Here is a 23679-nt window from a genome sequence, read left to right on the forward strand (position 1 = left end):
TTCCTAAGAGCATAAATTTGGATATTTAAGTCATCTCTTAATATTTCTTTGAAAATAGTTTTTTTTCCCCAACTCTGGCCTTAATTCATCACCCAACACAATTTCCAGTAATGTCTTAAACAGGTATTACTTCCCTTCATAAACACACTGTCTGTCTGTCTGTTTCTCAGAGTCAGGGGGATCTAAGTTCACCATAGGGAAATCTGTCTGGCTGCTCTGGGCTCTGGTCTTCAATAACTCTGTGCCTGTGGAGAATCCCAGAGGAACCACCAGCAAGATCATGGTAAATTTAGTTGAATGGCTGTGTTTTTTATTTTATTTTATTTTTTTTTATTTATTAATTGTGTGAATGACTCATCAAACTAGAGCATCAATTACAGTCAACTCCAGGTTCAGTATTTATTGGTCAAAGATGCAATTTTAACCATTTTAATTGTTTTAATAGCAAAAACTTTAGCACTTTCCGAATCAATCATTTGGGACAATTCTTTAAAAAAGTCCACTGACCAGCTCAGTAGGAGCAAACAGCTAGAATGACCACAGAAGAGCAATAAAATTCATGTCCATTAAATTTGTTCCATGTTTAAGAAAAATAGCTTCATAGCATCTAACCAAGTCAAGAACATTCTCGAGGAGGAAGTTTTATCATCATCACGGTCTACAATGAGCAGGTGACTTCATATAATACAGAGGACTTACAACCAAGTGGAGTAGCACAGTTTTGCAGTGGTTGCCTCACAGCGAGAACGTCCTGGATTTGAATTCATGTTCTCCTCATACTTGGGTGGGTTTTCTCTGAGAGCTCCAGTTTTCTCCACATTACAAAGTTTGAGCTACTTGGCAATTCTAAATTAGTCATAGGTGTGAATGTGTCAGTGGTTGTTTATGTCTCTGTACATGGACTGCCAATCTGTCCAGGGTGTACCTGTGTGACAGCTGGGCTAGATTCCAGATCCTGAACTGGGTATGCAGAAGAAAATTGACGGATACAACAATGTATAAATCACTAGTTACGCACAAGAACAAGAAGACCAGATTGCACTTTGTCAGAAAACACATAAAAGAGCCTGCAGAGTTCTGGAAAAGATTCTTTGGGCAGATGAACCCAAGATTAGAGATAAGAAAGGAAAGTAAGGAGAGAAAGAGCTCATGATCCAAAACATAGCACGTCATCTGTCAGACACAGTGGAGGGAATGTTGTGCTGTTAGTCTTTATTGGCTGTAACTGCTAATAAAAGTAGCAGGATGAATTCTGAAGTGTACAGGGTTGTACTCCAAATGCTGGCAAACAGTGCAAATGGACAGTGAACCAAAGCATACTGGGAAAAGGAACCCAAGAGTTTCTTAAGGCAATGGAATGTGAGATGAGAAATGGGATTATAACCAAAGCGTTTAACCCTATTCAGTTTTATAAAACCAAAGGCCTTTGGAGCAACTGAAGGTGAGTGCAGGGAAGGTCTTTACTGCAGCCACCCTCAGGAGGTAACACAGCATTTGGAGATCGCCACAGGTTCTAAACTTTAGTGCGTCATTGAATAAAAAGGATTTTCATACTTGATTTTCATTAAGTATTAAAAACAATCATTTTTACTTAAAGTGATGTTAATTTGTGGTGGTCTACAGAAGCAAAATTATAAAACTTCTATTAACAAGCCTAAATTAACAATTTGTGAGTCAAAAGTAGTTCAACTTTCAAATGACTACATTCTCACCATCAAGCAAATACCTGTGTGACATTAAACTGTAGTCATTAAAAATGTCATGTTTCAGTGTAATCTATGTGTCTACAAGACAATTATTTAACAGACTGTTTAGTCACTTGTGTCACTGTGGTGGTCCTTTCAGTACCTGCTGTTACTTTGGGCTTGCAATCTCTAATGCAGAGTAAAGCCACAGGAGGGGAAAACTCGAGGTGTATTTTGTTCGACTGCTTGCCCAAGTGCTTTTCAACAAAACCCCAATCATCTTAAGAGCTCATTAGCTGCTTGATAGGCTTCACAAAAGGGGGTTAGAGCAGAGAAGATGATTATTCAACATCGTATGTGTGCTTTTTTTTTTTTTAACCTGGATTTGAAGTTAGTTGTATTTCAGCCTGCAGGTAAGAGTTATTAATGGTTTTCTTGCCCATCGAACCATTTCCCATGTTCAATTTAAGATTAAAAAATCCACTGAAGAGAAAACTGTATATTTAAGGTTCCCCTTTAGCAGCACCAGCACTCTGTATCTGATATGTTTTTGCAACACTTGCCAGCCAAAATATTCTACGAGGCAACCACGTCTAATTAAAAGGAAAAAAGAAAGAATGATTACAAGATAAATCCAATTTTAATGGAGGTTTATTTGCCAAATGACTTCCACTTCATTTTTCATACCTGCCTAAGCCTATTCAGGGTTATCAGTAAGTACCCCACTATGCGCTGGAAGGATAATTGTCAACCATTTATTATTGATATTAACCATTTAAACAGATTTTACATCAGTCCACAGGTCGATAACTTCCCAAGCAGTCTGTCGTTCAAGCCTCCACTGAGGAGTTATATTTTTTAATTATGCTGATTTGCCACAGTTAGTAGGGGTGTGCATTTACTATCTTAATCACTAAGAAAATTATGCAAATTAACTTTTGGCACAAACTGAGTACTGTGGAAACAAATAGTCCTATTCACCACAAATTGCAAGTGCAAATTTATTGCTCCGGCTAATCCACATCTCTGCTTCCTGGCTGAATGTCAGCATTCAACCATCTTATAGCAATAAAAGCAGCTCTTCTGTACGGCTAAATGTCTCCATCCCGAATTGCCTAAAAAACCTTTTGAAGAATCATGTCAATTTGCTAAAGTAATTTGGGGTAGTTAATATATTTTGATTCCTTACTCAGACAGCAATACTACAATGTGAAAACAGCCATTATCTGGTGAAAATCTAGTGTTTAAATATAAAACAAAATGAAATATTAACCTCACTTGTTGCAGTTCTCTCATAAAAGTCATAATCTTTATCTGATTTAATGTGGCGTCCATGCTCGTTAAGGGCTTTTTGTATACCTCTGCACGACTTCATGAAAACATACACACACACACACACACACACACACACAAACTAACCCGATGCGACACCTTTAGGCCATGACAAACACTGCAAACTCTTCCTCTGAAGGCTGTTGTTTCGTTGTCGCTGGATTGTCGCTGAATATGATACCCAGTCATATGATACCCACTAGTGATACCCACAGTCATCAGGAGGAAATTTGCATCAGTTTGGCACAGAAGTTGATTACTCTTTAAGTAAACATCCAGAAGAAGAAGAACTCCCGAAGAAGACGGTGGCATTGACATGCCAAAATAGGACCTCCAAGGAGCAATCTAAAAACTGCAGTGGTGCTGGAAGCACTCCAGAGGGGCGCAAATATGTAACCTTGAAGGGGATGCTTCAAGGCGATTTCAAATTTAAATCCAGTGTTTGTTTGTTTTTTTGTTTGTTTTTCCTTTTTTAACAATTTTCGATTTCTCACCTTATGTTTGCATTTCTCCAAAAACTATTAAAACAAATCAGTCAGCCACAGTTTTGTACTTGAGTCTCCAGGCCGTTCTCTAATCTTTCTTCTTTCTTCTTGCTGCAAAAGATAATCCACTTTGTTTATGCTGAATACATTTGATCACGTCTTTAACAATAAAATATTAATTTCTGCCAACGAGTATCTGTGCAAGAAAAACAAGATTATGTAGCAAATAACCAATCAAATAGCTATAGGCTAACAGGCAATCAGCCCAAGCCTGGAATAAATTTGCACCATCTGTTTTCTGAGCTAAAGGCTATGTGAATGAAATAGCAGTTCAACTGCTTGAATGATGAAGGATGTAGCGCTTGAAGCTTGAATTATACAAAGCACTAAACATAACATATGTCACCAAGTTTCCCTCCTTTGTGGAGATGCAATATTAAATAACTTTTACACAATATATTTTTTTATTTGAAAAATACCTTTTAAATATAATTAATTACTTAAATCATGTATTTCAAAATTGTGCTTAAATACTTAACCAAGTGCTTTGATTCAACTAGCATATTTGCATCAATGGTCCTAAATGAATTTTAAGGTGGGCAGAAGGTATTTTTATATCCACTGTGATGGACGTGATGATGTAAGGAGTGTATTGCATGAAAAAGGGGATTTTCTTTCTTCCCATATTTAAAAATATGCAACTAGTTTAATATTATTTACAATTTAAGTTCATTTAATTGTGCGACAGATTCCTGGGTTGCAGCTTTAGGAGGCAGAAATGCCACGGTGGAAAATATGAACCAGCCCTCCAGGCAAGACAGAGTTTCAGAGCTGTGAGTTTAGCGATGAAATGCCACGGAGTGGAAATAGAGTCACCGGGATCCTAAAATACTTTCACACCTGTCAGGCTCAGTCCTCATTGATCTTACTCCACCACGTTCTACCTTCAGGTGCTGGTGTGGGCCTTTTTCGCTGTCATCTTCCTGGCCTCCTACACTGCCAACCTGGCTGCCTTCATGATCCAGGAGGAGTACATTGACACGGTGTCAGGGCTGTCAGATAAGAAGGTATGATATGGATGGATGGATGGATGGATGGATAAGTGATTTACAAACAGGTGAATAGTCATATGATGGACTGAATGGTTAGCAAGAAATTCCACATATTTGATATTGAGAGAATCATGGGTATTTTACCTGATTTAAAACTTACAACACCAAAGTCTCCCAGACTCAGGGTCATCTTTCAAAATAAATACAACCCTGTTTCCAAAAACATGGAATGCTGTTTACAATGAAAAATAAATGAATAGAGAGAGATGCTAACACGTTCTCCGGGTCAAAGGTCGTGTTGGGTGGAATAAAGAAGCAGGGAGAATCCGGAATCTCTTCACTGGGATCACAAATCCAAATTTTAATTCATCTTTGCACATCACAGAGGGTATATCACCCGTCTGTTATCGACACAGACTAAAAGAAGCTACAGTTCCCTCCCCCTCATACCTTCAGCAAACCAACATCTTTTTGGAATCGGGGTTGTAAATACGATTATGCCACAAATATTGCACTCTCTCATGTCTGCCTTTAAGAGAGCACATCAGAATAGCTTAAGTTAACAGAAGTGGAAAACTGTGTACTTTCCTTTTTTTATTATTTTGATTTTTCCAGCGCAGTTTCACCACAACTCACAAAACTGTGTCCCGCTACTTTGACACTTTAAAACCTCATCTGTTTTATCAGTCTCTCTCTGCTTCTGAGCTCTTTAGAAAAGTGTAGCACAGGGGCTCTTCTTTGAAAGTGAAGTCTTTGAATCTTTGCAGCTCTTCATCCCGCAGCACGGATCGGCTCCTCTCCCTCATTTCAGCTACCACTCTTTAACTTCCGTCCTTCCTCCTGTCACTTTAATCTCAGCCCACCTCCTCTTCTTCTTCTTCTTGTGCAGTTTCAGCAGCCGGCAGAGCAGTACCCACCACTGCGTTTCGGCACGGTGCCAAATGGCAGCACTGAGGAGAACATCCGCTCCAACTATCCCAACATGCACCAGTATATGATTCGCAACAACCAGAAGGGTGTAGAGGAAGCCATTGACAACCTCAAGACTGGGTAAGGATAGAAGAAGTATTAGCAACCACTTGGAGTGTGGATCGAGTGTGGATTTGTCATGTGAAATAGAAGAAATTAAAGCCTACATGTTCGGTTAGATACGAACAGAACAATACTGGAAGTAGATCGGGACTTGGAAGAGCATGAAGTAAAAAATGTCAGATATTGTTACGACCGAACGCAACCACACTCTGCCTGCACTAGACATCTCATTTCTACAAATATACTTCTGCTGTCATCCACTCTTTTAAACAGCACCCAGATTCAAGTTAAAGCTGCACATTTTTGACAACAGCACTTACTTTAAACAGATACCGTGCCATCTCCCCTGGTTTTTATATATCTTTTATTTTTAACTTGAGGCGGTGTTGTCGTCCACGCTCGGTTCAATTACAGGAGCCGTTTTTGCCTGACTCACCCTGTTAGCGCATTGATCTGCCTTGCCTCGGGAGCCACAGCAAACTGTTGTAACCTGTGCAGCCCCATCAGGATCATGGCTACTAAATGCAGTTGGAGAAGAGGTGTGGAGGGCTGGAAACTTTTAAATAATACATGCTAGCAGCAACCGCAGTGCGGTGGGAAAATTGCGCCATCTCAGCACTGGCTGACACTCGGGTGCCTCTTGTCTTCAACGGGGGGGGTTTATTATACGCCTGTGGGACTACAAAGTACACAAAGCACTTTCCATAAAATATACACTCGCTCATTGCGTTTGATGTGGAAGCGGGCGAGGTGGAGGGGAAAGGGGGGACTGATGCAGATTAGGGTTCAAATGTTTAATGGGACAAGCAAGCACACACACACAAGCCAGCAAGCAGCGGGCGCAGTCTTTAGTAGATTTGACGTAGCGTGTTATTAAAACACAACGATGCATTCCTTTTTATCATACTCACTTGTCCTTCTTGCCCCTCTTACATTAATTTTCCACCTCTCTCTCTATCTCACTTCAATCAGTCTGTCCGTCGTCTCTTTCATTACACACTGTTTATCTCCCTCTTCCTTATCCTTCCCTCTCATTCTGACATTATATACAAAGGAAATATCCGTCGAGGCAAAGTGATATGAAGATTTCTGTTTGATTTGCCTGCCATGGCACTGAGCACCGCCTCTCCATCTCATCTTTTCTCCTCCTGTGCTTTCCTTTTCTTCTCATGATGATTTTTTTTCTGTCCTTTGACTGGTCTATTCCTCCCTCTCTCATTAACTCCTTCCTCCCAGTTCATCAACTCCTGTGCGCTTCCTTTGCCACCCAATAATAATATCTGAACTTCCCTTTTCTCTCCTTTTGCTGTCAGCCACCTCCTCCCCTCCTGCTTTGTGTACCCTCTTCGTCACCTTTTTTTTTTTTTTAATCTTCCACCCTTCAACTGAGCGCTTTCCCCCCAGTAACAATTTCGTGGATCTGTGCAGCTCCCTGAGTGTGAATATAAATGAATGTGAATTAGAAGAGCAGGTGTAGTGACAAATCTACCATCCGCTTCTCAGATGTACATCACCAGTGTGAGCTGAGCTGTTACATTTAATCCATTACTTGATGATGAACTGTTGTAATTCACTTTTGATGTATATCCATGTTGCACTGCTTCTACTCCAGTAGCAGATTTCAAATGATTCATTTTTTCCCTATACTTTAATCTTGAGATTTTTTTTCTTTTTAATTATTACTGTTACTACTGGATCACTGGAGAAGATTCTTCCTGGAGTAATTTATATTTGGTGGTATGTCTCTGCCCTTGCATGTGCACAGATAGAAAGCCTGAGGTGAGAGAGCAGCATGCAGAAACAATCTGGCATCAGTGAGAAGTGATATAACAGTGATCAAATGAGATGTGGCATTAAAAGAAGAAGCTAGGACGGAGCTGGGTTTCAGATGTTCAGCAACCACAGGGAGGCTCGCTGTTATCAGCCGGTCTGTGAGGATTACAGTCTGAGCTTCAGTTCTTGTCTTGCCTGAATTAATGCTAGTCTCAATATTTTAGATTATTATAACTAAGAATTTCCTCATTTTCCCAAAGAGTGAAACCACAGGCTGTGTAATTATCACACCATATGATGTAGTGTGTGAATTTAGGAAACTCTCCCATGACACCCTGGGAGTTGCAGTTTTGAGAATGGCACTTGGTCAGTTTCTAATTCCTAAGATATGTACAGCTGGATAATGTTGCAAAGGAAAAATGCATATAAATGCAACTGCATCACAGAAAACTCCTTATATCTGCAACATGATTCAGATTTGAACCACATTATCCAAAGTAGCTACAAAACCACTGCTGTAGAAAATGAATTAAAGCTGGTTTGATTGATTGGTAATTTATTTCAACATGTGAACAATATACAGGTACATTTAGAAAAGAAAAATAAGAGAAAAAAAAATACTATACAAACTACATACAAAAAAACGTTCTGATTAATTTAGATGTTGAAAGGGAGTGGGAAGAAGTACACACTTATTTAATCCCACCCCTTTGCCATAAATTATCAGTTAATATCTAGTCAGCTTCCTTACTGATATAATTTGTAATAAAAATAGTGAAGAGATTTCTGATATACTATATACTATACTATTTTTTTTTAAATAGAGATATTCAGCTGTGGGTAGTGACCGAAAGAACGAGATCGCGGATACAAGCGGCAGAAATGAGCTTCCCCCGAAGGGTGGCTGGCCTCTCCCTTAGAGATAGGGTGAGAAGTTCGGCCATCCGGGAGGGGCTCAGAGTAGAGCCGCTGCTGCTCCACATCGAAAGGAGTCAGCTGAGGTGGTTCGAGCATCTGACAAGGATGCCTCCTGGGCGCCTCCTGGGTGAGGTGTTCCAGGCATGTCCCACCGGGAGGAGGCCCCGGGGCAATGTTTGGACTTTGCTTTAATTCCATATTCAGACTGTTCCACAGTTTCACTCCATGAACAGAAACACAAAAGCCTTTTCTTGTAGTACGTACCTTCCCTGTTTTGAAGTTACAAAAACCCCTTAAATTATAACTTCCTTCTTTCAAAAAAAAAAAAACATACTCTGAATATTACCTGGCAGTTCTTTATTTTTTGCTTTGAATAGAATTTGTGCTGTTTGGAATTTCACTAGATCGTCAATTTTCAATATTTCAGACTGCAAAAATAGTGAGTTTGTATGTTCCCTATAACCTGCATTGTGGATGATTCGAATTGCTTTTTTTGAAGAGTAAAAAGTGAATGTAATGTGGTTTTATAGTTATTGCCCCAGACCTCTGCACAATAGCTTAAGTATGGTGAAACCAGTGAACAGTAGAGAATATGAAGTGATGTTCTGTTGAATACCTGTTTTGCCTTGTTTAGTACTGCAATGCTACGTGATACTTTGGAATGAATATATCTTACGTGAGCTCTATTATTACCCCCAGAAATTTATTTTCACTGACTCTTTCAATATCAACACCATTTATTTGAATCTTTGCATTTGTATTTAAACTACTATTTCCAAATAACATAAGTTTAGATTTATTCAAATCTAATGATACTTTGTTTTTATCAAGCCAGAACTTCACTTTAGTTTTTTCATTTGATTGATTGAATATGTGTGATAACAGATCGTTTTTCACACATATCACCAATGAAACACCTTCCTCTACCTTCTGCCAGGCGCAGTAGGCTGTTATTCATTGTAATAAATGTAAAAGTATCTTTATTTTAAACCGTTATCTTCTCCTGAACATTACCAACTACCTTTTGAGCTTAAAAAGAAATCAAAGACCTTACAACGTAACAAAGGAAACGTCCAAAAGATGCTTTTACTGCTGTTTTAACCTAGAAACACACCTCGGGCCGCTGCTGTTCAGCAGGGTGAAATTACCACCACTAAGAGGTGCTGCTAGGGACTGATAACAACATATAATGGGCATTTGATGGGCTGATAAGATTTGAAACAGGTGGGTATGACTAATGCAGTCCAACAGCTTTGATAACAGCCTTTACATAACACATTTACAGACTGATCTGCCGTAAGATGAATTTCCTAGTTAGCTTTAAATATCATCATTCACAGTGATTTATGGTTTATTTCTTTTTTCAGTTAGATTTAATGTTGCCGAAATATACTAAGCCTTACCCAGTCATGTGGTGACTTTGAAAGAAACAAGGCTTTTGTAAACTTCCTGAACATTTATATAAAAAAACTGCATTTTTGTGAGTAGCTGCAGTCAGAAATTACAACAACTGTTTGAATTTTTCCTTCTGAGCAAAAGTGAATTTCACATTCTTTGCTTAAATTACCCCCTCCCCTGTCGCTGCATTCAATTATGCTCTATTCAAGCTATTGTAGGAGGAGAATTGGCATCTCTTCCTCCATTTATGAATGTTTCACTGTGTGGTTGTTGAAAGTTGGTGAAAAGCTGTTTAGAAAGAGCCCTCTGTTTGCTGATGTCTTTGTAGAGACATTGTCTCACTGCTGGTTTGTCCATCATATCTTGTCATTTTGTTCTCTAGTTGCTTTTGTCATTTAGATCCAGGTCAGTGATTTCCATTGCTTTGTTGTAATTTTCCTCCTTCATTTCTCCCCTGCAGAAAACTAGATGCCTTCATTTATGATGCTGCAGTGTTGAACTACATGGCCAGGAAGGACGAGGGCTGCAAGGTAGGAAATGCATCTGTGCACAGTGATTTCACACCTCTGCACAGAGACACTTTCGTGCATACGGGCAACCATTGCTCAAGTTTCTTTGTCCCATTACCATGTGCAAAAAAACAAAACAAAAAACATAACAAGCATGCTAAATGAGCACTTGTACAAGATGTACATCTGCATTAAATAAATCAAACACACCCGATGCATTTATATTTCCCCCTTGCGGCCTGTAGCTGGTTAATATTGTCATTTCTGGTTGGCACTGGTGTTGATTTATTTATAAGTTTGTATTTGATACGGCTCCCACAGCAAGAATGAAAATCCTTCCTGGTGATCATTTATAATAAGGTCTGTGGGAGGCCTGAGCTCCCAGCAGCCTCATACAACAGCCACTGCTGCAGTAATTATTACAACTGATGTGGATCTATATTAATTCCTCCACTGAAACAATATCCCACACTCTGGGATGTCGATATTAGAGCTCAGCCAACTGAATTTATGTGACCGTGACAGTACACAAAGAAATTACAGTTAAAATGAAACTAATTTATCTTTTGCTCATTGCCATCTGCGTCTTCATATCTGGCTCTCTGTGAATTAATGTGTTTGTGTGTATACGTGGATTTATGGACCTTTATGTGTTTAATTCAAAAAGGTTATGACCATCGGCTCCGGTAAGGTGTTTGCCACTACGGGTTACGGTATTGCACTGCACAAGAATTCCCGCTGGAAACGCCCACTGGACCTGGCTCTGCTGCAGTTAGTTGGAGATGGTAAGTTAAAAAGGGACCAGAAAGCAACACGTAAGACGCGCTAGCAGGAAGGACGAAGGAGAGAACAAGAAGCACATAGTTAACGCTCATTTTACCAACTTGAAAACCCCAATAAGTAATAATAAAAGTTAATTAAGTAATTAATGTCATCTAAAAAGAAAAAAAATAGCATAAAGCCAATCACAACCTGGTTGTGTCCTTCGCCTGCTCCGGGGCCTCCTCTTGGCAGGAGGAGCCCAAAACACCTCACCTAGAAGTTGCCCAGGAAGCATCCTAGTCAGATGCCGGTACCACCTCCGGTGGCTCCTTTCAGCGTGGAGGCATAGCGGCTCCATTCTGAGTCCATTCCAAATCACCATCTCATCACGTATCGCTAAAGGAGTCCAGACACGCTTCAGAGGAAGCCCAGTTCTGCTTGTATCCACGATACCTTTACCACAAATAAAGTTAGGAAAGTAGATCAACCTATAAACAGAGTCATCTATTTCTTGACCACAACAGACCGGTAAAGAGTCCACATTACTGCAGATGCCACTTCAGTATGTTTGTCAATCTCTCCCTCTCACTCATGAACAAACTTAAACTCCTCCACCCGTTTCCAGCTGGGAACCATGGCCTCAGACTTGGAGGAGCTAATTGTCTCCCAGTGCAAGCTGGACGAAATGACTCAATGAAGTCATGATCTCCAGAACAGAACCTGAAATCTGAGACCATTGAACTGATACCCCCACCCACTGGGTGTGCCTGGACATTCTGTCCATAAATATTTTAAACAGAATTGATGACAAAGGGACGGCCTGCCTGCCCAGTCTGACTTTTGTCTGCTGATATGAACCAAGCTCTCACTAGGGTTGTTTCAGAAACAGCTAAAAGTGAATGAAGCTAGTCAGACACTTCAGGCACTGATAACACCCAATTTGCCTCATGCTTTGCTCAGGGCATGCTGGCCTGTAACAGGAGGAGGAACAGTTACTACCTTGCTGTCTATATTTCAGGAGCAAAGGTAATACTTTTGTCAAGTAGGTCTTCCAGCTGAGCATTAGACAGTCACATCAGGAGGTAGAGTTTTCCTGTCTCCTAGGAGAGTCATTGCTGCTCAGACTGGGGCTCTTTTTATATACAGCATGAGCATCACATGCCCCAGCTCTCAGGCGCATTTAATCCAGCCACATTCCCAACATCTGGATTACTGGGAAGTTCCTCATGTATATGCTGAAGGTAATACTTTTTTTAAATGATTGACAGAGTTTTATTATTGTCACGTTATGTTGTATTTTACTTTAATTTTAGACTCATAGAATATATTAATTGAACAGATAGTTTAATTTATTAAAACTGTGTAGGGAGAAGTGGATCCTTCAGACCGGGATCCTCTGAGACCCCAAACCATTGTTCCTAAAAAAAAAAAAAAGCACCAAATTAAAGTATAAACAGAAAATAGTAATGTCAAATCATTAGGAACAACGTGACAAAGTCATAAAATATTGAAATGTAAAAAAAGTTCTGTGAGATCTTTGAGAGGTCTGTTCAACAAACAATGGTTAAAGGAGACCGATCACACCTTCACTACAGGGCCAAACTTTTAAATAATGAGGTCAGTGTATCTATATGGTATAAGTAGCTGAAAGTGGCAGTGAATCAAAATCAAAATCTACTCTAAACTCTGTGTTTCAGCCAGTTTTTGTTCTACTCTTGGCTCTGTATGATGTTAGTTCTTACTAAGAGCATGGAGGTCCCAGTCATCTGCTGCTGAAATCTTCTGTTGAGCAGAGCTAACTCATCAGACAACTGGATTAAACATACAGTCTCCTCAAAGCTAAACAGTGGATTTCAGTCAGTGGATATTTTATATGTATACCTAAGAGAAATAAGGATTATGCTGAGCTACATGTCATGCAAAGCTACTCTGTTACAGCTCAGTTAGCTTATTAAGTTACTTGATTTCGATCGCCATTGTTGGTCGCCATTTTCTTTGCACTCCCACCGCATTTCATGTAATCTCCTTACTGCCCACCAGCAAACAGCACATTCAAAGGAAGAGTAGTCACATGTCAAAAACATTTATTACATTCATGTCTGTATTCATGACTGCAGTACTGAGGACTATATTAATTTTCCTTTTTAAATGATCCTTTCATTAATGCGTCCTAATTACTGTGCTAATTACTACAGAAGTAAAAGGTAATTCTGATACGCTACTTATGCCGTTTGTCCCTCTTACGCCATAACCGCTCCACAAACCAAGACATGTCAAAAGCTTTGATTGAGAATTACTAAGGAATCTGCTCATTAGACCCCAAAATATGGAGTTAGCACCCAAGGTCACCAAGTTATGCGCCTCTGTAAACAAAATCAAAAACCTTGCAGAATCTAAACATGCTGTTCAACCTCACTGACATGGGTCGATTGGGAAGGTGGCAACACTTTTGGTGAAAATGCAGCTAAAACTTACATTTTTATGGTAACAGCAGGTTGACCAGGAGTCCTCTTTATGAAGATTATCCAAGTTTTATACATTTTAAAAATGGCTGGGTCATGATGTTCAGGAAGAGCGTGTACTGGAGAAAAAGGTTTTATTTATTTATTTAGTTATTTTTTTTAATGTTTCTAGTTCTTTAATTCCACTGCAAATGAATAATGATCAAAAAGTTTACACAGGTTTTGTGGTGATGGTTGAGTGTTATAGGAGGATAAAGTTTAAAGCTGGGGGTGAGGAAGAGAAAAGAGGGATGTGGATGGAGAAAGGTGTGATAGGTGAGGGTCAGTAGAGAAATTAAAGAGGTGGTGGTTGTGAGAGAGAGGAAGATCAATAGAGAAGGTCAGAGGGAGGAGGAGCAGAGAGGAAGAGGGAGGGTCGTGTGATCTCTGCTAAAGCTGTCAGATAACACGTACACACACTTGCACACACACATTTCTGTTTTTCTGGTTCATACACTCAGTAACACTTCCCATATTCTCTGTCTGACCTGATTATACACAAATACACATACTGCACAGCAGACTTCAGACAGACTTCACTCCTCTAAATATTTTACCCTCAAAGTTATTGTTTGGTTTGTTGCATACACATTTTGCCCGTTTTTTTTTTTCCCATCCTCTGACTTATAGTCTGATAGTAATTTCAGCCTCTTTGCATTTTCTTAGGTCTCTGTTGAATTTCAAGACTTCAGTTTTTGATTGTGTTGCTCATGATGACGTAAAAAGATCACAGAAACTGGATTTAAACACAGCTCTTCTCAGACTTTGTTCATGCTGCTATGACGATACCACATTTGGTGATCATGAACATTTCCAAGAACTCTGGCTATTTATGTGTTAATCACATTTTTATTTACATATTTGTCATTAGTAGCTCAGTAATGGCAAAGCGTCCAAAGAAGATTGATGAGTGGATCTGTTCAGCACAGAAAGAAACAGGAGACACAAGAGGTTTGAAAAAAACACAGATCTGAGGAGCAGTGAAGGAGCTCAAAGCGCTCATTGGTACTACAGAGTACATTTAAACAGTGGTAATGTTAACCAGCCTGTTTCTCATTGTTTCAGTCCTGGTCTCTTAGCATGCAGCTGAAATACTGAATACTTGAACCTCTGGGTTGTTTGTTTTAAATAGTCTCCAATAAAGTTACAGCAAATCCTGCAGACAAGTGAACATGATCTGTGGCACCAATTCAACATGATGACACTGAAAACAAGAGAAGGTTCATAGAATTTTGTGGATTACAGCCAAAGGAAAACATGAGATAAATCTACATTTCCAGCTGTACATCCATGAACATGAACATCCATCCATCTTCCACTTATCCAAGTTTAGGGTTCAGGGAGGCAGGAGTCTATTTCAGCGGCTTGCTGTCTTGTCAGAGGTCAGCAGGGTACGGTGAGGAAGAGCCTGGACAGGTCACCAGTCTGTCGCAGTCACATTCGAACTTTCAAACTTTCCAAGTGTGACAAAATAAGAAACACGTACTAAATAAGTAGATACCCAGCTTTGGTCTTTTCTGATCATTTCTGGCAGCAGAGGTCGTTTTTATGAAAGCATTTGTCAAGTTTCTGCTGTGCCTATTTCTAACCAAATGAAATGTTCTGTTATTTTTCCTTTATGCGTCAGCACTGATTCTGAATACAAATGTATTAAAACTGCATTTGAACTATGAGAAAAAAGAATATCAGGAATGAATTTGTACCCAATGAACTACAAGGACTACAACATTCATTCAGATGAATTCTGGTGTTAGATATTTGTAGACTATGTTTCAAAAACATAGTTTAATATATTTTATAGAACCTGTAGGCTGTTGTCAGCTGGGCCAAAGACTTCCTGTTCAATGCACGAAGGAATTCAGTTATGCATTTAAAATTTTACACCTTTCAAAGCCTTAATTTGAAATACCGAAGGAAAACAGATGTTGTAAGGGATTTTTAAGGAGCATACAATTCTGCTGGTTCATAGAAAATTATAAATAACAATGCAAAAAAAAAAAATTGTTTAGATCACAGAGAGAAGGGGTGAATGCAGGTCTGGAGTCTGTGTGTGTGAGAGTCGAGAGGGACACAGCTGGAAGATCTTGATCGGCTGGTGGACGAAGCTGGATGGAAATTAGCTCCTAAACATTGTCAGATCCTGCCTGGATCTATGCAGTGTTATGATGTAACAAAAAAATGCTTAAAGTTATCCAGTAAATGTCAGTATTTTAATTAAACCATGTGACAATGCCAATAACCCCTAAACAACTGACAAACAGGAAAGTTTGAAAAGTCACAAAGACGATTAGCACACACATATCTGACAACAAAAGACATAAAATAAAATAAAACTATCCTTTAAAAACCAACGCCACACACATTCTTACTGGCTGTCCTTTCTCATACCAAAAATATTAGATATATTTATATACAAATATCCGATTACATGGCTTATAAGTCTTATCTGCAAAGCTGACATATGATTGGTTCCTATAGTATTTTATAGTGAAAAGCTAGAAAAGCCAAATTGAGCAGATGTCATTAAAATGCATCGGCCTTTAGGTAAAGTTGATTCCTCCTGATCTGAACAGATAATAGAGAGTAGAAGAAGTGGATAAAAATCTGAAAAGCACACCTGCATAAATAGGTAATGATGTTATTTATCCAGGGCTGTGAATAACATCCACGTTCTGTGTAATAATCCCAATTTGATTAAAAAACAATAATTGTGTGAACAGCACTAGAGGACCTGCTCAAACTGCGTTTCACATATTTGGCTAATTGTGATAATTGCGCTCTTTAAAATCTCAACACCGAGCTACAGCAGTTTCATAACCAACCCCAAAGACATGACATGAATTCATTATGCACTGCGCAAGCAGCGTGGCCCTTTAAGAGTCCTATAATGTTTCCTAGCAATGCATCTCTTTGTTAGAGTGCTGTCGTTTCCTTTCTTAGCACATGACTGGTCAGTCACCAAATTGCCTACTCTGGGGAGCAATTTAGCCTCTTCGCAATTAGAGAGAGCGAGAGGCAGGTGGAAAATGCCTCAGTGGCAGCGGTGACAGCAGCTCCCAGGGGAAGAGAACACTGGAGGCTGATGGTATGTGATACAAAATGTTCAAACAGAGATGTGTGAGTTTGTCCTTAAAATGAGATGTCTAGCTGTTTGGTTGGATGACAACCACGACTGCAAAGCTGTCGATGTAGAAAAAAATAGAAGAAATTATTTTTAAACGCTGGGTCCTTAAACTTTTTAACATATTATTAAAAAGTTCAAGTTTCTTCTACTTTTGTTGTTTGTTTCCGGCTTCTGAGAGCGTTTTAGTTCCCATTTGGTACCAATGTAGTATTGACAAGTCATGTTTGATCAGGTTTTGGTTACATGCAGGTAAGCTAAAATCTAAAATCTAAACAATTTTGTTATTTAACACCTTTTTTTAAATATTTTATGTGCATTTCTAAATAACAACTGTAGACAGAACAGGAAGTCTTAGCCTTAGACCCTTGTTGCAGCTCTGAAATACTGACTGATCAGTTCCCTCATCAATCTTCATTGTGGGAACACGGGCAATTTCCCTACGAGTCTTGTAAACATTCTTGAACTAGCCTTCCTCAATCCAATCATTTATCTATTCCCTGATAAAGAATCGTGTCTTCTTTTAGCTACCATCTGTTACAGCAGCTACCACCTGTTGAACTCTGATTTTGCCGCGCTGCTGACCCTCATTTGCTAAAGTATAAAGAGGAAAATTCAAAGGACAGCAGATGCACAGCAATACTTTTGATAAAGAAAACTGTTTGAAGATGAGGCATCTGTGTGTCAGGTCCCACGTGGCTGCACTGTATTTCCAAGAAATAAACTTTCTTCAAAGCGATGCCGAAAAGGACAGAGATCCAGGAATGTGCACTGTTAGAAATGCTGATGTTGCACCTGAGCTCAAATCCCACAGTAGCATGCATCCAAGGTTCGCCTCCATTCCACTTCCCCTTTGTGTCACTCACAGTGATTCATGCTGACTGAGCAAAGCCAATAAGAACACCTCACACACAAAAGAATGATAACAGGATGTGAATATGAACAGCTTTTGGCACTAAGGGTGGAACAAACTAGAGCAACACAGCTCACCCTGGGGAAATTGATTTCATTTTTTCTTGATGTTCTTTTTTTTTTTGTATAAATGGCTTTGAGTCTTCAGAGACCCAGATGTTGATTTTCATTTTATAGATTCAGAACAGAGCCACAGATTTTTCTCTGAACCTGCAATTTTGTTTATAATCTTTTGTTTACTTTGCACAGCCGAACCAAAGCTGCAGATTATTTGTGATCAGCATTTAAACATAAATGAATTAATGAACAAAGCACTAAAAATGGCAGAAAACGAATCCTAATCCCCGAAACAATACATTTTTATCTGTATAGAATTTTACCATCTTAAACCCAGCAAAGACATTTGATGCTGCTTTTTCCAGCGTACACTTTCATGTATACATGAAGAAAGTCTGAGGACAAAATGTGTACACTTAGCTGTTATTACACCAAGTGTCTTGCAGAAGTACCTTTAGGGGGGAAAAGGATCGGTTTAAGAGATCAATTAGACTTGACGACCTCCTCCACCCGATTCCCATCACTCTCGCCTAAAAAAACAGCCTTTGCCTCTCCATGTCCCAGTTCTTATTTGTACTTTTACATTTTGGCTGATGTCTGAACAAAGCAATTTCTTTCTGTGATGGAGGAACTGTATCTCCTATAATTTACTTCTGTCACTCACACGAAGCAGTTACAGTAACTTCAAATGATTTGCTTTTTTCCCAGCAGAGTTCTCTTTCGGTTATTTATATGCTAAATATTGCTGCTGTCCACAGTGTTACAAATAAAACTTAATCCAATCCAAATATTACTCATATGACATTAAATGTGATCCAAAATTGAAGAGACCAGGCCAAATGAACTATATCAAGCAGACTTGTTAACAAAAAACACTTGACTTCCTCTTTTAATAATTTCCAATATGCCCAAATCTGTCTTGGAAAAAAATGGCTTTTAATCAGTATTGTATAAGGGAAATGATCCCATGTTGGTGATTAAAGCTCTTTTTGTGAAGAATGGACGCCATGATCTCCATTTTTGCAGATCATCTGGTCAGTCAGGGTGCTTCTCCCCAGTTTTGGGGATTTTGAATGAAACTTTACACTTTTACTTGAAAAGGTTAGCAAATTATTGTTATTACACAATGACAGCATTAGCATTGATTTGGAAAAAGAAGTCTAGAGAAACTGAAAGCCAAACCGATATAGTTTTCCTGGCCTAAGCTCATGAAGAAAGGGAAGCATTTCTTCAGTGGTTTATAAAGAAATGATCAAAACTTATATTTGTGCTTCTCATTTGTCACCTCTGTGCTTAGATGTGTTTAAGAGCCAACTAAACGTTATAGAGTGTGTCCACGTTTATGCTATTTATAGTTTTTATGCACACACAAACTTGGAATTGATCATATACACAGTTTTATATATTTGACTGCTTTAGAAGACATTGTAGGTGAAGTATAAAACTGCCCCAGGTCATAATACAATTTTCTTAATGCTATTGCTGCACAGATTGGATAAAGGGGATATTTATTATGCCCCTGAGAGGATTAAAGAATAAAGGAGCTTAATTCCTCACTGCACACCAACATAAAGCCATTGATGTTATAGAGGCACAGGTTAAAATATTAAGGAGTAGCATAAATTGAATTGTTCCCAAATCACAACAAAACTGCCAAAAATCAGCAGAATGAAACACAGATTCTATTTTATGGTCTGTCTTGGTTTGCACGCCTGCTCCTTTCATTTGTTGAGACGATTCTCCATCTTCACTCCGTGGCATTTTCCTCCTCAGCGCAGGTAAAGGAGGAAATTCTGCCTGTCTGTCAGCTCTTTGTAGGGAAGATTTCTCCCAAAGAGCAGCTTTATGCAGCCATGATTAATGTATTTACAGGGAGATAAAGGGAGCGAGGCAGAGAGCCGGGCAGAGGGAGAGAAATCAACTGAACATTCATTGAAACTTGATAAATTAGATTATGGGAGCGAGCCATACGCAGAATGAACATGCGTATTAGCCTTTATTGTGAGGATTTGCGCAGGAAGTGGGGCGAGAGGAAGAAGGGTCAATCGAGTTGAGCTCAGTTTAATTCAGCTGTCAGAGAACATTTGAATTCCTCCACGACTGTTGGCGAAGTGAAACGTGGCACACGATCCCCTCACGCTGGACCCAGATTTATTTTATTTTTTCTTTCAGATTTGATGTTTTAGTCAACACGGCGGAGACTAATCCATGTGGCAGGGCTTTATGGAAAGGTTTTCAGACAAGGTTAATTAACCCACAGGTCGATTAATATTGTAACAGTGAGGATTGGGAATTGGAACCTCCACATTCCAAGTGTATTTTCAAAACAGTGTGTGTGTGCTAGATTTAAAAGACGTCTGCACCCTGGTCACGCACATCTGTCTGCATGAGTGTGTGTGCATGGGAGGGAAAAGCATGATTTCTTCCCCGCTGCCTCCGTCTTTTTGATTAATGCATTAATAGCTAACACTGAGAGTCCCATTACACTGGAGCTCAAAGTGTGTATCACATGAGTGTGCACGTTTTTGATAGTTTGAATAGGAAGAGTAATGTTTGTGTGCATTTCCCCCTTTCATCTCCCATGTGCTGTCGCATCGCTCTGCCCTCGGTGTAGACACCAGGCCATTTCACAGCCCGCTTCAAAGGGCTCCTGTCTCTTGCAGTCACTGTCTCTAATTCCCAATTTCCCTTTTCGATCTCATAACTTTTGCTGCAAATCTTTTCCTAAATCCTTTAAATCTTTTTCTTGCTCCCTTTCCCTATTTCCTGAGCCTGTTCTTAGTGTTCGTGCATATTTTGCATTCATGTGCTTGCGTATTATAACAACTGTAGTACAACTTAAGTATACGGGTTTGTTGACTAGCTGTTTGTAAGATGTTCTATAGCATGTCAAATTTACATTGTGGTGATTAAAATCCCTTCTATCCTTCATTACATAAATATACAGATGGGCTCCAGAGTTTACTTGCACCCATCATGGGTGCGGATTTTCTCTAATCCAACATTATAAACACAGGGTCAAATATATACATGTACATCTCATCATTCTTAGTTTTCTTGTGTTGTTTTATTTTGTTAGTTCATTATTTATTTTATGGTTCCTAGGTTGTTCAGTTTCGTTTATTAGATTCCCCCGTGTGTCTCTGCCCTCTGTGTCTCCATATGTGTCTGTGTTTATATTGGGGTGTGAGTTCTTGTGCCGTGTTTCCCTTCGTGTTACGTTTTCCATCCTTCCTCAGTGCGTCATGTCTATGCTCTCCCTCGTGTTCCCTCGCTCCCTCGTCTGCCTCTCCTCCACTCCCACATCATGATTCCCGTTTTATTGCAAAGGTCCCGCGTTTGCATGTTCATTCTGTTCAGTCCAGCCTCCCCTGTCTTATTATGGTTATTCCTGTCAGCTGTGTTCCTCGTGTGTTTTCACTTCCTTGTTATCCCTCTGTGCATTTATCAAATCAGAATCAGAATCAGAATACTTTATTGATCCCTGGGGGAAATTATTTTTCATTACGGTGCTCCATTATAAACAAACATTAACAGAGACAGAGAATACACTAACTAAGAATAGCACAATATATACAGGCATATATATACATAAAAGTCACTTATTAATAAATAGCTGAAATAGAACATGTGCAAGAAGGGTGTAGCTGTAGCAGTAAACAGTATGTTAAGTGGATGCGTTGTACAGGGAGATGGTCACAGGCAGGAATGATTTCTTGTGTCATTCAATGGTGCTTTTAGGTAATCTCAGTCTCTCACTGAACGTGCTCCTGTGACTGACCAGCATGTCATGGAGTGGGTGGGAGGTGTTATCCAACATTGTCTTTATCATGGACAGCATCCGCCTCTCCGACACCACCTTGAGGGAGTCCAGCTCCATCCCCACAACATTACTGGCCTTACGAATCAGTTTATCGAGTCTGTTGGCATCTGCGACCCTCAGCCTGCTCCCCCAGCATGCAACAGCATAGAGGATCGCACTGGCCACAACAGACTCGTAAAAAATCCTGAGCATTTTCTGGCAGATGTTGAAGGACCTCAGTCGCCTCAAAAAATAGAGACGACTCTGGCCCTTCCTGTAAAGTGCTGTGGTGTTTGTAGCCCAGTCCAGTTTATTGTCAATGTGAACTCCAAGGTATTTATAGTCCTCCACAATGTCAACACTGACCCCCTGGATTGAAACAGGGGTCAAGTGTTTCCTGGTCTTCCTGAAGTCCACCATCAGTTCCTTGGTCTTTGCCATGTTGAGCTGCAGATGATTCTGCTCACACCACGTGACAAAGGAGTCGACCACAGCCCGGTACTCTGTCTCATCATCCCTGCTGATGCATCCAACCACCGCAGAGTCATCAGAAAACTTCTGAAGATGGCAGGTCTCTGTGCAGTGGCTGAAGTCTGTGGTGTAGAGGGTGAAGAGGAAGGGGGAGAGGACAGTCCCCTGTGGTGCCCCTGTGTTGCTGATTACCTTGTCAAACATACACTGTGGAAGACGCACATATTGTGGTCTTCCTGTCAGGTAATCAAGAATCCAGGACACCAGAGAAGCATCCACCTGCATCGCTGCTAACTTATCACCCAGGAGGGTCGGCCTGATGGCGTTGAAAGCACTGGAAAAGTCAAAAAACATGACCCTCACAGTGCTCGCCGGCTGGTCCAGATGGGTGTAGACACGATTGAGCAGGTAGATGATGGTGTCCTCTGTTCTGAGACGAGGCTGATAAGCAAATTGAAGGGGATCCAGATGTGGTCTGACAATGGGTCACAGCTGGTCCAGAATGAGCCTTTCCAGGGTCTTCATGATGTGGGAGGTCAGTGCCATGGGCCTGTAATCCTGGGGGCCACTGGGACGTGGCGTCTTGATGTCTTCCACATCACTGGTACCCTCTGCGGACTCAGACTCAGCATAAACAGTTTATGAAAGACTCCACACAGCTGGGGGGCACAGGTCTTGAGGACGCGGGGGCACACTCATCCAGCTTCCTCCTGTAATTGTCCTCAGCCTCTCTGATCTTGTTACCTTTAGTAACACTTGGACCTTCCTCACCTCCTCTTTATTGCCCCCTCTGAAAGCCCCCTTCTTGTCGTTGAGGAGGGCTTTGATGTCCTTAGTCACCCACGGCTTGTTATTTGGGTAACAATGAACAGTCTGAGCGGGAACAATGGAGTCGGTGCAGAAAGTTATGTAGTCTGTGATACACTCAGTAAGCCCATTGATGTCCTCGGCGTGAGGCTCACAGAGTATTTCCCAGTTGGTCACCTCGAAACAGCCCTGTAGTTCCACTAAGGCCTCCTCTGACCACCTCCTAATGCTCCTCGTGGTCACAGGTTCCCTCCTCACAATTGGCACATAGCAGGGGGTGAGGTGAATCAGGTTATGATCTAACCTACCAAGTGGGGGGAGGGAGGAGGAGCTGTATGCATCCTTGACATTAGCATACAGTAGGTCTAAAATTTTCTCTCCCCTGGTGGGACAGTCCACATATTGTCTGAATGTTGGTAGTGTATTGTCCAGTGATACATGGTTGAAGTCACCCGAGATCACAATAAAGGCACTCGGGTGCTGAGTCTGTAACCGGGTTATGGCAGAGTGGGTAGTGTCACATGCAGCTGTGGGGTTAGCAGAGGGAGGAACATAAACAGCCACCAAGATGACGTGAGAGAATTCCCTGGGTAAACAATACGGCCTGAGTCCTACAGCACACAGTTCAATGTCGGGGCAACAAATCCTTTCTTTGATTGTTATGTTGGCAGGGTTACACCACCGGTTGTTAACTAAAACAGCAAGCCCACCTCCTTTCCGCTTACCGCTAGCGATGCTGTCCCTGTCCGCCCGAACAGTGTGGTAGCCTTCCACCGAAGCATTCTCGTCGGGAATGTCCGGGTGCATCCATGATTCAGTGAAACACATCAGGCCTACACTCTCGGTATTCCCTCTGACTCCGTACCAGTGCTGAGAGCTCGTCGATTTTATTCGATAACGATCACACATTTCCCATTACGATAGACGGCAGACACGGTTTATACCTCTTCTGCGGGTCTGGCCAGCTAGCCGGCCGGCATCAGGGCGGTCAGCTGATCTCTGGAGTAAACAGTCCGTGTCGCGGTCCCGTTCCTTGATAAAAGTAATAGTTCCACGGCCACC

The 23679-nt window shown here is 40.5% G+C and overlaps 1 protein-coding gene across 2 annotated transcripts in view; it reads left to right on the forward strand.

Moving 5' to 3' along the window:
- Positions 1-23679, forward strand: part of grin2da (glutamate receptor, ionotropic, N-methyl D-aspartate 2D, a) — a 154169-nt gene that overhangs the window by 113175 nt on the left and 17315 nt on the right. For both annotated transcript variants that reach the window (XM_040022988.1, XM_040022989.1), the window contains 5 exons: positions 171-283; positions 4453-4569; positions 5444-5604; positions 10136-10205; positions 10852-10969. In XM_040022988.1, coding sequence (XP_039878922.1) covers positions 171-283; positions 4453-4569; positions 5444-5604; positions 10136-10205; positions 10852-10969 — 579 coding nt within the window. The remainder of the gene's footprint in view (positions 1-170; positions 284-4452; positions 4570-5443; positions 5605-10135; positions 10206-10851; positions 10970-23679) is intronic.

Source organism: Simochromis diagramma, unplaced genomic scaffold (genome assembly GCF_900408965.1).
Source record: "Simochromis diagramma unplaced genomic scaffold, fSimDia1.1 OVJJ01000307.1, whole genome shotgun sequence".
In the NCBI taxonomy this organism is placed as follows: Eukaryota; Metazoa; Chordata; class Actinopteri; order Cichliformes; family Cichlidae; genus Simochromis; species Simochromis diagramma.